Source organism: Castor canadensis, chromosome 7 (assembly GCF_047511655.1).
Source record: "Castor canadensis chromosome 7, mCasCan1.hap1v2, whole genome shotgun sequence".
NCBI classification, from domain to species: Eukaryota; Metazoa; Chordata; class Mammalia; order Rodentia; family Castoridae; genus Castor; species Castor canadensis.
Window position 1 is genome coordinate 31,459,328 of NC_133392.1, and position 12,586 is coordinate 31,471,913.

At 49.3% G+C, this 12,586-nt stretch overlaps 1 protein-coding gene across 4 annotated transcripts in view; it reads right to left on the minus strand.

Annotated features, from left to right (window-relative positions):
* Window positions 1–5,444: 5,444 nt before the first annotated feature.
* Golga7b (golgin A7 family member B) overlaps window positions 5,445–12,586 on the minus strand; it is a 59,975-nt gene continuing 52,833 nt past the window's right edge. For all 4 annotated transcript variants that reach the window (XM_074078577.1, XM_074078579.1, XM_074078578.1 and 1 more), the window contains 3 exons: window positions 9,120–9,272; window positions 8,914–9,017; window positions 5,445–7,635 (listed from right to left, as the gene is read on the minus strand). In XM_074078577.1, the coding sequence (XP_073934678.1) occupies window positions 7,524–7,635; window positions 8,914–9,017; window positions 9,120–9,272 (369 nt within the window). In that variant the 3' untranslated portion in view covers window positions 5,445–7,523. The remainder of the gene's footprint in view (window positions 7,636–8,913; window positions 9,018–9,119; window positions 9,273–12,586) is intronic.

The following is a 12,586-nucleotide window of genomic DNA, read 5'->3' on the forward strand; positions in this document are numbered from 1 at the left end:
CCTAAAGCAAGTTATTTCCTCTCTGAGCCTCAGTTTCTCCATTCACAAAATGGAGGCAGTAGTAGCAGCCTCGAGGAATGGTGGCGAGGCTCCTTCCAGACAAAGCATGTAAGGTACTCAGCAAAGTGTTGGCACTGATAAAATGCAGGGATTATTATAAAATCTGTTCCAGGTCCTTCACCTCCTGGTTTCACTTCTAGCAGCTGCTGATTTTACAACAATCTATAAGTCATTAACTGGGGCAATATTAGACCTGTAAAACTCCTTCCCAACAAGTCGCATCCATCACAGAGCTACAAACACAGAGTTCATATGGGGACTGGGTGAACTCAGCATCATCCCTTTGAAGAGTCCAGCCCTGTGGAGCACAGGGCCTATTGGTACCCATCCATTCACCTGCCTCCCCAGGCTCTATGAGCATCCATCTCCAACCAGGTAACCCCCTCACTCATCTCTGACCCATCAGTCATCTCCCTGCACCCATCTTCTCTGTCTCCATCTACTTATCTGTCCATCCATCCACCCATGGTACTTCACCCTCTAGGGCCCCAGACCTAGACTTCAGGCAAAACACTCAGAAGGATCTCCCTCTTCAGGGAGCATTGGCAGGGGCTAAGTGGTGTCAGGATGCACAGTTTCCCTCTCCACTCCCAGGAGGCCATGAACAGAGCCACAAGAAGACAACCAGTACATTACTGATAGCTGCTGCCAGTCTATGGGGATGGCCAGGGTCACTGCCTCCACCCTATAATTTATTCAGTGACCACTTGCAGTTAAATTGCATCACTTAGTGACCACTACCTATCGGCATCAGCCTGTACCACTTCTCAGTGGTACATTACCCCTGGGACCTTTGGATTATACACAGCTGTAAATTCCCCCTCTTCTGCCAGCCTGTAATGGGCTGCATGTCTTTCCATGAGCAAGGCCCTGTGACAGGCACTGGAGCAGGGGGAAGGAGGAGGTAGAAATGAGCAAGGTAAAATTCCCACCCTCGAGGAGTTTACTGATCTATTGGGGGCAGCAGGGAAAAGGACCCTCACCATAGCCAACGCCTTGCAAGCTATGTGTAATGTTTACCCCTTCCCAGAGCCTCGCTCAACACTGCTCTCAGGTGGTAGCTGGGCCCCAATCACTTTTCCATTACAGAAATGATAACTTGAATTACTCCAAAATAACGAGCACCTTCATAGCCCTGCAAAACTAATTTTTGTGTGTCTGTATTTGCCCACGTGCTTCACTCTGGGTCTGGAATCCGTCTTTATGAGTCAATCCAGGTAGAACAGCGTCTTGCGTTTGACTGTGACATACACTGGAAGAATGAAGCAGGATTTGGAGGCAGAGACTTAAGTGCAAGCCTTCACTCTGACGCTTTCCAGCAGTGGGCCCTTGCCTAGCCACCTAATAACCTGGGACATCAGTTTCTTCATCTATAAAATCAGACTTCGAACATAACCACCCACCAGAGTGTTAGGGAAGTAAATGGAATAATAACGTATGTGAGTGCTCCTCGTGTATATTAGGGAATCGGTGAGCCCTTGGATAAATATCTGTTTACTTTAGGCAAGTGTCTGAAACCTGTTATAAATCTGTCATAAGGCCATCGTATAATGAGGTCCTACTGTCACTTCTGCAATAACAGTATTATGTTACATCGGAGAAACAGATTAGTGTTTACAAAGATGCACTATTATGGTGTTCTCAGTTTGCAAATGACAAACCTGAGACTCACAAAAGTTAAGGGCATGACTGGGGGGATCCCCTGGCTGGTGTAGCCCTTATTCCTTTCACACATATCCACCTCCTCCATCCTCACCACCCCCGTGTTATCCCAGGATGCTGCACGCTGAGTTCTGAAATGGTGGACCTTCGAACAGCCTCTTGAAGGAAGAGCTGTGAGCTCGGCACAGTCTGCCCTTGGCACTGCCAGAGTAATAAATCCTCCTAGAAGTCACCTGAGAAGGTTCATATGGAACCCCTCCCCCTCCAAAGGCTGGATTCTGCTAAGCAAGGAAAGGAACTGACATTACAGACCACCTATTTCATTCCAGGAATCTTCACAGTATGTGTCTGAGATTCCTCAAAACCAGTTATTCTTAACCTTTTGGGGTGGATCATCACATGCCCCTTTGGGAATCTTCTGAAAGCTATGGCGTTTGTTCCCCTGATAAGGAAACCAGCTAGGCATACAAGACTTCCTGGTCTGAACCTGGACTGTTTTCAGGCTTTCTTAGGCACTAGGGATCATCATCTTCTTCTTCTTCTTTTTTTTTTGGGGAGTCCCCACCTTCATCATATCAAACATTATTGTATCTATCCACAACCCACATATAATATGTTACGGATATTATATTAATATATATACACACATATATATCAAGTTGAATTGCAGTTGTCTCATTTGACATAATACATTATATTCCCAGATCTTTAATAAAACATGAATTTCAGTGTTGTGTTTTCCTATTTTGGAGTCAATAAACTTTATTGATAAATCTTATTGAAAGATATCACACATACAGAAAAAAGATGTGTACCTGCAGCATACAGCTACGATACGAAGAATTCTCATAAAGTGAGCGCCCCTGTGCTACCAGCTCTCTGTCCAAGAAGCAGAACAACCTCAGGAGAGCCCAAGAACCCCAAGGCCCCTTCCATTTGCCCTTCCCCCCTGAAAGCTGCCATCCTGGATCTCACACCATAGACTAGTGATGTTTGTCTTTGAATTTGTCCTAAGTAGGATCACATAGCATGTGTGTATTTTGCATCTGGCTGCTTTTGTGGAACCATTAAGCTTTTTATTCAGCTCTCAGGCATTTTCAGATGCCTATGAAAGGCTGTAGGCTCTTGGCACTGCTGAAACCAGAAGTTCCCATCTATCCCCCTTCACACCAGGGAGCTTTTTAAAACCCTGGTTCTCAGGCTGCATGTGCCAGAATGATTAAGTCAGAGTCTCTAAGGGATAGAACCAAGTATTGGAGGTTTTTATGTTCCCAGGTGACCAGTCTTATTCAAGGTTGAAGACCTTGGGTCTAAACAATTCTGCAAAGCATTAGATCCCTCAGCCAAGGAAACTGAGGCTCCAGGAGACTCTACTGTGTGCTGATGGCACAAAGTCAGAGTTCAAATTCAATTCTGACTTAGAGTGATATTTGCTCTGACTGGTCCTTGGGTGCATAGTGAGGCCAAAGCCAGGAGAAGATACCAGCTGTTGGGACCCTTCTCACCAGAAGTCCTTTTGAAGGTGGGGGAAGAGGGGGACTCCCAGGTCACGAGTGCCCAAAATTCAACCTGTCACTGGCTGTGGGGAGAAACTGTGGTCACCACTGACATCTTCCCTTGCCCTGCATCTCTAGAAACCACAGAAAACTCCTTGCAGGTGGCAGTGGCTACTGACTTGGGGGTCATGGTAGGGGAAGTTTCAGAGCAGCTGGGTAGATTTGCCCCCACCGCTTTTGATTCCTGGGTGCAGTGCACGATCCCACCACTCCGTGGCACCTCGAGCTTCCATAAACCCCGTGGTCAGCACACACGCTCTACCCTTGGCCAAAGGAAGGAAGCCAACAGAAGTCAGCTGGCAGAGCTTGAGCAGCAACAGATTTGCACCTGAGGTAAACCAAGTGTGCTGTGCCCTTCAGAGGGGGTTGAGGGGACATGAGGCCTGTCCCTGGCTGGCAAGGGTGATGCAGGACATAGCTACAAGCTTACTTCAATGGGAGGTCATTCACTGTCCACCAGAGAAAGCCACACTTCATCCAGCTTGCAGAGTTAGGTCTCCCCTTGCCTTTCAGGCTGCCCCTGGGGGTGGGGGAGCCCCATGCATCGGAGCACATTCCACCCATACTCCTGGGCTGCTGGGAATGGAGGTACCAGCACTGCCTCAGAGTCCACACACAGCCAGTTCCAGGTCGTTCCTGGGAAATCTGCCAGATCTCAGCCCTTGGATGGTTGAGGTGGCCTCTGAAGCTGGATAGATCCCCAGAGTTTGAAGTCAGGCTGCCTTGTTTAAAATTCAAGCTCTGCCAGTTCCTCACTATATGACTTTGGGCAATTTAACGTCTGTGAGCTTTAGTCTCCTCATCTGTAAAATGGAAATAATCATCATCCAGCCAGGCACTGGTGGCTCACACCTGTAATCCTAGCTACTCAGGAAGTAGAGATCAGAAGGATGCAGTTCGAAGCCAGACCAGGCAAATAGTTCCACGGAACTCTATCTCAAAAAACCCTTCACAAAAATAGGGCTGGAGGAATGACTCAAGGTGAAGGCCCTGAGTTCAAGCCCCAGTACTGAAAAAAAAAATCATCCATGCCCTAGATGGTTGTAGAAAGGATTGAATGATGAATTACGTAGCGTGTTAGCCTAGTGCCCGGTACATAGTATTAAATAAGCGTTAGCTACTGTTATTCTCATCATTATTATTACTACGCCTCTTAGTCCGTGGAGCGGATTTTGCCAGTTCGGAAATTCCCACCCCTCTGCAAGTTCCCCTCACTGAAACAGCTGGGCCCAGAACAGAACAAACTTCCTACCCCAAGCAGGACTCCAGAGTGACCCTCCATGTCACTAGAGAACAGCCCCTCATGCCAACCCCCTCAGCCCAAGCTTGAGCTTGTCAAACTTCTTCAGAGAGAAGTCCAGGCTGCCCAGGGCTCAGGCACACACCTAGCTGTCCCTTATGGGCAGTGAGTAAAAACCTGAGTGTCACCCATAGTTCCATTCAGCATCACCCAGTGAGGATCCCCACCTCCTCCAGGGACCAGAACGTCGTCCCCACTATCTGGTGAGACCTCCGGAACAGATCCTTAGCTCACAGACCTACAAGACTGCCTCCTACAGCCTCAAGCAACTTCCTAACTGGTTCAGAAACTTCCATTTTAACCTCCTCAACCTGCTGTGTAACCTGGAGAAAGTCACTCAGCCTCTCTGAACCTTATGACAGGAGTCAGGTAAACTTTAAATCCCCTCCCACCTCTAGCATATGCTTTTAGCAAAATATCTGACACCCAAAGTATCCAACTCAATTAATGTAGGATTTATCAAATCGAAGACACAACTGGACCAAGCTCCAACACCCATCTACTTCCTAATCTTTAGTATTAAGTAGCCCATGTTACCAACCCCTAACAGGGCCCAACTTAGATTAAGAGCTCAAGAAATGGGTCCTACCTAATTTGGTGATTGATTACTTTGGGCTTGGCATTTGAACCTGTTCCTCCCACCCAAGGCTGCAAGTGCCAACAAAGATTCAGAACCTAGAGTGTCTGTCTTCCCACTAAACTGTAAATTCTGAGAAGTCGGTCCATCAGCCCCATGTTGGATCTGCTGCTTTGCAAATGTGTGCTAAGGCAACTAATTCAGGCAGCCAAACATCTGCTCACATGATCTTGGGGCACAGAACTGGCCCTGTCACTGTGGGGCAGAGAAAGCAGCATGGAGCCTCAAGGTGGGCAAGTCCTTTTATTGGAAAAAGAAATAATAAAACAAAAGGCCACCATATTGCCTGTGCCCAGCCCTCCCATGGGAGATGCACAGGTCAGACAGAATGCCCAGCCACACTGTGGGCCAGGGTGGGCACAGGCTGCAGCCAGGAGTCAGGGGCTGCAGTGGAGCCTGCGGGGCTGCAACCCTGCGGGTGGGGTAGGGAGTGCCCTTGCACCAGGCCTCACTAGCACTCAGGCTTCCTGAGGCCTCAGGGATTAGGCTCCCCCACTCCAGTTCTCTGGCTAAGCTACTCTGGTGTCCAGAAGAAACCCAGGACTCTGTGTGGCCCCAGAAAGCTACCTGCAGTGGCTGCTGTTTCCTGTCCACTGCTAGCACCTCCTGCAAGGTAGGCAGACAGTCCCTTTGCACCCACCTTAGGATCCCAGGTCCCAAGTCTCCTTCCCACTGGCTTCCTGGGCCTTAGGAGCCAGAGCAGTGTTGGCTGGGAAGCCCCTCTTTCCAAGCAAGGTGATTTTGCTTTTGCCCCTGCAGGTTGCCAGCTCCCTTGAATGTCCAGGGAAGCCATGCCTCACAGCCTTAGAGCCCTGGAGTCTGGGGAGGCTGAATATGCAGTATCTGTGGCCCCAATGTTTGTCAGGCGGTGGAAGAGGGGCACTAAAGACCACCAGAAGGTTGGCTCTGCTCTCCTAGGATCCCAACTTCTCTTCTGCTAAAATGTGCACAGTAGAGTCAGAGGTGGGGGAGAATAGAAGGGGGAGCCAAGCTGGGCAGCCCAAGCAAATGGTTGAGGGGCTTTAGGACATTGACTTACAGAGGGCCAGGTAGGACCCACACAAGGAAATAGCCAGCGTCCACTGTTTTAACAAGACAAAGGAGGCCACAACAGTGCCAAGGGAAACACACAAGTGCACACTCACACTCACAAGCACTTACAAGCTCACACATTCTCATTCACTCATACATATGTGCATGCATGCACATAGGTGCACTTACACATGCACTCACGCCATACACACTATTGCACACATGTCCATGCACACACGTGCATTCCCACTCACACACATGCGCACTCAAGCACATACACACTCACACATATGCATTCACGCACTCATTCACACTCATACATGTACACTCTTGCACTCAGATAAACATGGGTTCATGCACATTTGTGTACACACAGGCACTCATGTATACACTCACATTCACATTCATGCACTCACATATGTACCCACCCATTATATACATACATACCTGCATTCATGCACACAGTGCACTACACATGTGTGCACACAGTCATTCTCTCACACACACACACATTATTTCTGGAAGTTGGCTACACTTCAGGAGGTTCAGGCTCCCCAAGGCTACATCTCTCTTCAAAGACATTTCCCAGATCCCAACAAAACCTCCCAGAGCCCCAGGCTGTGCACCCCACAACCAGCATCTGGGGGCCTGCAAAGTCTCAGAGTTGGACACTTCTTGGCAAGGTTGAGGTGGCCTCCAGCTCTGAGTGGAGAACTAGAAAGCCACAGGTCCAGGAGAATGGCTGAACAGGTCCCCAACACAGTGCCCATCTCGCCAGATGTCCAATTTGGCAGAAGTGGGATCATAGACAGGCAGCGGCCCTTCAGTGGTCTCAGAAAGAGCCAACACAGGGAGCAGGACCCAAAGGAAGAGTCCAGTGGACTACAATGCGGGCTTTGGGATGTGGAATCATGCAAGATAGGAATTCTCTGGGCCCCTCTTAGGGGTGTGGGGGAAGCAGCTGAGAAAGAGAGGTTGTCCAAACAGTGTTCTTCACAAAGCAGCCTTCCCTACCAAGATGTGGCTCCGGTGACTCACATCAGCCCCATTGGTAAAAGAAAGGCTCCAGGTCAGGTAGTGGACTGATCCTGCCAAGGGGACAGGGGCAGGGGACATGGGTTCATAGCCACTGGAACATGAGGACAGTCACCCTCCCTCCAGCAGCAGGGTGGGCGCAGAGAATGACTCAGAATCGGGTGCTCTGGTAGCGCAGCCGCCGCAGGTCGGCCAGGCCCTCGCTCCGGCCATATATCTCCCTGCAGGGACTCTCGGCCAGTCACCGGGCCCCCGCCCCGCCCCCGCCTGCGCTGCTGCTGCTGCCGCTGCCACTGCTGCTGCCGCTGCTGGAGCTGCCGCTGCTGCACCGGTCCTCATAGATGGAGATCTCGATCTGGGGCGCAGGTTAAGGAGCTGCTATGCCCGCTGCTGAGCAGGATGGGGGAACCCAGCCAGAGGCCCTGGCAGCAGAGCTTAGCTGTTTCCAGGACAGTGGAGATGGGAAGACCTGGGAGCCCTTCGCCAGGCCGGTTCTTGCGCATTCATTCCTCAGCTAACAGGATACTCACAGGGTCGCGCACCAGGCTGGGCGGGCACACAGCCAGGGTCACGGGGGCACAGGGTCTGGCCTTTGGGGAGCATCATTCTATCTTAGGGCATGGCCGGGTTGGTGAAGTGGTGTTACTGCAGGAAGTATGAGTACTTCAGTGTGCCTAATTCAAATCCTGACTTGCCCACTCACAAGCTAGGCAGTCCCCGGTCCCTTAACTTGTTAACTGTCAACTATGGCTCTGTAAAATGAGGATAATAGAATCTAGCAGGTACTGGGAAGCTTAATTCAATGAAATCCTGTGTGTACAGCCAGCCCTAGGCACAACACCTAGCACATAGCACAGGCTCAGTGAAAACAAGCACCTCTCACCAGGCTCTGTAAACTTCTGGTTCTGGGCATTTGTATTTTCTGTGGTATTTTTCCTCTAAGTTTTGCAGTAAAAATTACTTTGTGACCGTGCTACTGTTGTTGCTACCACCTGGGAGGGAGAGATGTGAGCACACTTGGACCCTGCAGTCCCAGCTGGGGTCAGCAAAACTATGGCCCACTCCCTGTTCCATCCTCCCACTAGGACTGTGACCTTTGGGAGTCCTCTCATCCTAGCCTCATTGTTCTCAAGGGTAAATAAGAGGATGGAGGGGTCCTGTTTACAGCGAGATTAAATGAGAGTGACATGAGATTGTGGAGGGTTTGCATATTCCTTGAAGGGTGGGAGAGCCTTAAAGTTAAGAAAGAGCCTGGGGTCAAATCCTAGCTCTGACATTGATCTGCTAGGTGACTCTGAGCCATCATCCTTGTGTAGATAGGAGAATAAGAACTGCCCACCTCTTAGGCTTGCAATGGCAATTACATGAATTCCAATTTTCAAAGCCCTTAATATGGCATCTGGTATCTATTAAGCACTGATTAAAGGTAGCTCAATAAACACAAACCCTGAAACTCTCAAGCAGTCCCAATAACTAAAGGTGGAGAGGGACCTGTGGCCAGCAATATGCAGAATCCTGGGAAAACCCTGAGCAGAGGACTCTAGGGTGCCTCCCACTTCCCCCAGCAGCTTTGCCAGGGAGCCCACTGGATGGGCAACTCTGTGCTGTCACACAGAAGAGCCAGAAAGGATATGACCCTCATCCCACGCTCCACAGGGTCCGTAAGCAGGAGGCCTCGAGGTGCAAAGATCTTCTCATTCTGCTCCTGAATATAGCGGGAGATCTTCTTGAGAACCTGCAGAAACAGGGGCCCATTGGGGGTGAGCTGTGACAGGGAAGCAGGGGGCGGGGGAGCAGGTGGAGAGCAGGGAAAGCAGGGAGGCTGGGGAGGTGCCACCTTCTCATAGTGGGTCTCCATGCAAAGGAAGATGAAGTAGGCTGTGGCACATGCCAGGCAGCCCTCGAGGTAGGAGCTGCCTCCAATCTTCTCGGCCTCAGCGTAAAAGCCATTGAGGGTCTTCACGGTCTCCTCGAAGAGTTGCCGCTCAATCTGAAGGGAGAGAGGGACAGAGCCAGGCAGGGTTAGCCTCTCTGGGGTGTGGACAGTCACAGGTGAGGCTGGGGTGACGGTGGTGGAGACACATAAGCGTGAGGAGATAAAATACTGGCACATGGGTATGACTAAGACACGGCAGGTGGAGCAGAAAGCGCATAGACCTGGGAGGCAGGACACCTGGGGTCCAGTCCAGATTTGGCCGGGAACCAGCTGCTTGGCCTTGGACTAATGGCTTACCCACAGTAGGCTTCAGGTTCCTTATCTGTAGAATGGGAATAAGAATGGCTGTTTGGCCACCCTTGGAAACAGGAGGCTCTCAGGATATCTTATGCTTCCTGAGGCCCCTCAGACAAGCAGTGTAGTGACTTTGTGATGGCTGTGCCAAACTTGGAACCAAACTCCTGGGGGCCAAATTTTCCAGGTTTTGAGGGGGACCCCAAATGCATGAGACTGTCTAGGTGAGACCTTGGAAGAATCTCTCCAGGGAGAGGGGGGACATTCCTTCCTAACTAAGCGGTCACCCAGCACATCACACCCCTGTGTGTGTGGACAAGTGAGAAGCTGGCCTGCCTGTATCCATAATAATAGCTAACACTTATGGAGCAATTTCTGTATCCCAGGCATTCTTTTTGCACACTCATTGCATCTCATGACAATTTTATCAGCAAAATACTAATGTTTTACTTTCCATTTTACAGGTGAGGACTACTCTGTGATCCCAGCCACCACTATCTCTGGCCTCGTCACTAGCCTCCCTGACCCACCCCTGTGCTAGCTTCCTGTTAAAGTTGGATTACATCAGAGCTCTGATGAAGAGCTTCCTATCTCTTTGCAAGGAAAATCCAAGAAGTCCTGACAATGCCTGCCAGGCCCTCATGGCCTCACCCTGCCACTCTTCTGAACCTGTCTCCTGCTATCCTCATCATTTAGTTCCCTGCTTATTGAAAATGTCTCTGGCCCTTTGTGCTTGTGTGTTCAGCTACAGACTCTTCCCTACACAGCTCCAGGGCTCATCCTGTACTTCATCTTATCCAAGAAGTCTCTCTTGACAGGTCACCTCTCCCAAACACATCCCTTGACACCCTCTCCTTCTATATTTGCTACCTCCTGGGCTACTATATGTTTATTTTCTGTACTGTCTAGTAGAAAAGAAAAGCCCATTAATTCACTCCCCTATCTCCAGTGCCTAACGTATAGCAGATACACAATAAATACTGGGTAAATGCTAAGTGAACTTGTCCAAGGTTACCCAGCTCTGACCCAAGAGTCTGGCTCTTTACCATAACCCTACACCTGCAAGGTCATGCTCCAAACTCAGCAGGTATCCAACTATCTGTAGCCCCATTTGTCACCTTCCTCAGAGTACCTCCTCCCGTTTTACCTTCACAGAAATATAACTGCTCATCACAGAGTTTAGGGATTTCTATGCAAGTCTAGGACTAAATCTCTCCCCAAGAACAGTGAGATGCTATGAGGTTCCCAGCTACTATCTCCAAGTAGAGCAGGAGGAAACACGCAGAAAATTTCGCCTATCCTGGCCGTAACCCAAGCTCTGCCCCTCAACCCTGGGAGTCCTCACCTGAAAGGATAAGCATGCTAACATGAGAAAGAGACTCTCATGGATCTCCAAAAGCCACTGGGGGTCAGATCAGCAAAGGCTAGCCCTTCCCAAACCCATTCAGATGTGCCTGGACTGCTGATCAGAAAGAAAGCCAGGACCTGCCCTTTGTCCTCTCCCAGTCCCAGGCTAGCTCTAAGGCAGCCTGGAATGGGGATTACATGCACCCCCAGAACCAGGAGCAAAACTCAGCAGCTGATGCCAGGCAAGCAGTCCGTGGTCCATGAGGTACTGCAGTGTCTGAGTCTAGAGGGACACAGAGTCCTTGGTAGCCGCCTTGGATGCCACAGCAGATGGAGATGGAGATTGGCTCCCCTCCACACAAGGCAGGAGCAAGGAAGGAAAAGGAGCCTCCAACACTTTCTCTGTGTCTCTAAGCTTTCACTGCCATGATTCTGATCACAAGGCATCTAGTTTTGTCTCTACCCACTGAGGATACAATTGTGTCAGTAGGCGTATCAGAGTCCTGTGGAAAAGTAGAGAGGCAAGGCATGTGGCCTTGTAGTGCTTTCTAATTTCAGTGAAATCACTTCCTCCTTCTGGTCCTTAAGTTTCCTCAAGAGAATGGTCTTGCAGGATGCTTCTCAAACTTTAATTTGTGTATTTGTACACTGAGGATCTGGTTAAAAGATTCAGATTCAGGAAATCCAAGATTAGTTCTGAGATCTTGCATTGCTACCAAGCTCTCAGGTGATACTGACCTTGTCAACCACAAAACACAGTTTCAAAACAAGAACTTAGTGGTGTTCAACTCTGGCTGTACACAAAAATCACCTGAGCAGCTTTTAAAGCCTTCAGTGCTCAAGGCTCACCCCCAAGAAACTCTGACCCCAGTAGTCTGGGAAGTAGGAGGATGGTCAGAGAAGTAAAGACCCACTGCCCTACCCTACCCAAGTGGAAACCCTGCAAGGTACCTTTTCCCAAAGCTTCCAGGTGACCCTAATGTGCAGCCAAGATCGAGAAGAAGCACTGTGCTGGAAGACCAGCACCTCCCAAGTGAGACCCATGAGGCACTCCATTCCTTTGTGCCTGGGAATTCATCATTAAAAATTGAAGTTTAAACAATTATGTTTAAAATAATGTTTTTCTTGCAGTATTGGGGCTTGAACTCAGGGCCTTCACCTTGAGCCACTCCACCAACCCTATTTTTGTGGACGGTTTTTCAAGATAGGGTCTCACAAACTATTTGCCCAGGCTGGTTTGAGCCACATCCACCTGATCTCTGCCTTCTGAGTAACTAGAATTACAGCTGTGAACCACCAGCACCCAGCAAAATTTTTATTTCACTTAAATTTTAAAAATCAGTTTTAAGAATGAAGATTTAGAACAATGCCAATGCTTAGACCCCACTCCCACAGACTGGGATTTAAGTGGTTCAGGGTACAGCCTGGGGACATTGGAATTTTTGGTTTTTTTGGCTCCCCAGGAAATTCTAATGTGCAAGGTTAAGAATGGTCACTGATAAGTGGAGACTACTTAACCACAGTCCAACAACTGAGTCAGCATCTCTGGCTGGCACATAATTATCACCTGCTATCACTGGTGAATTTACATTTGTTTAACAAGTTCTGTAGATGATTCTGGTACAACTGAAATTTGAGAGCTACTGGACTAGAAAATCTGAGGCTTCTTCAAAGAACTTTCTATGAGGAGATAGCAGGACAATGTTGAAGGTTTTTTAAGTCTTCCA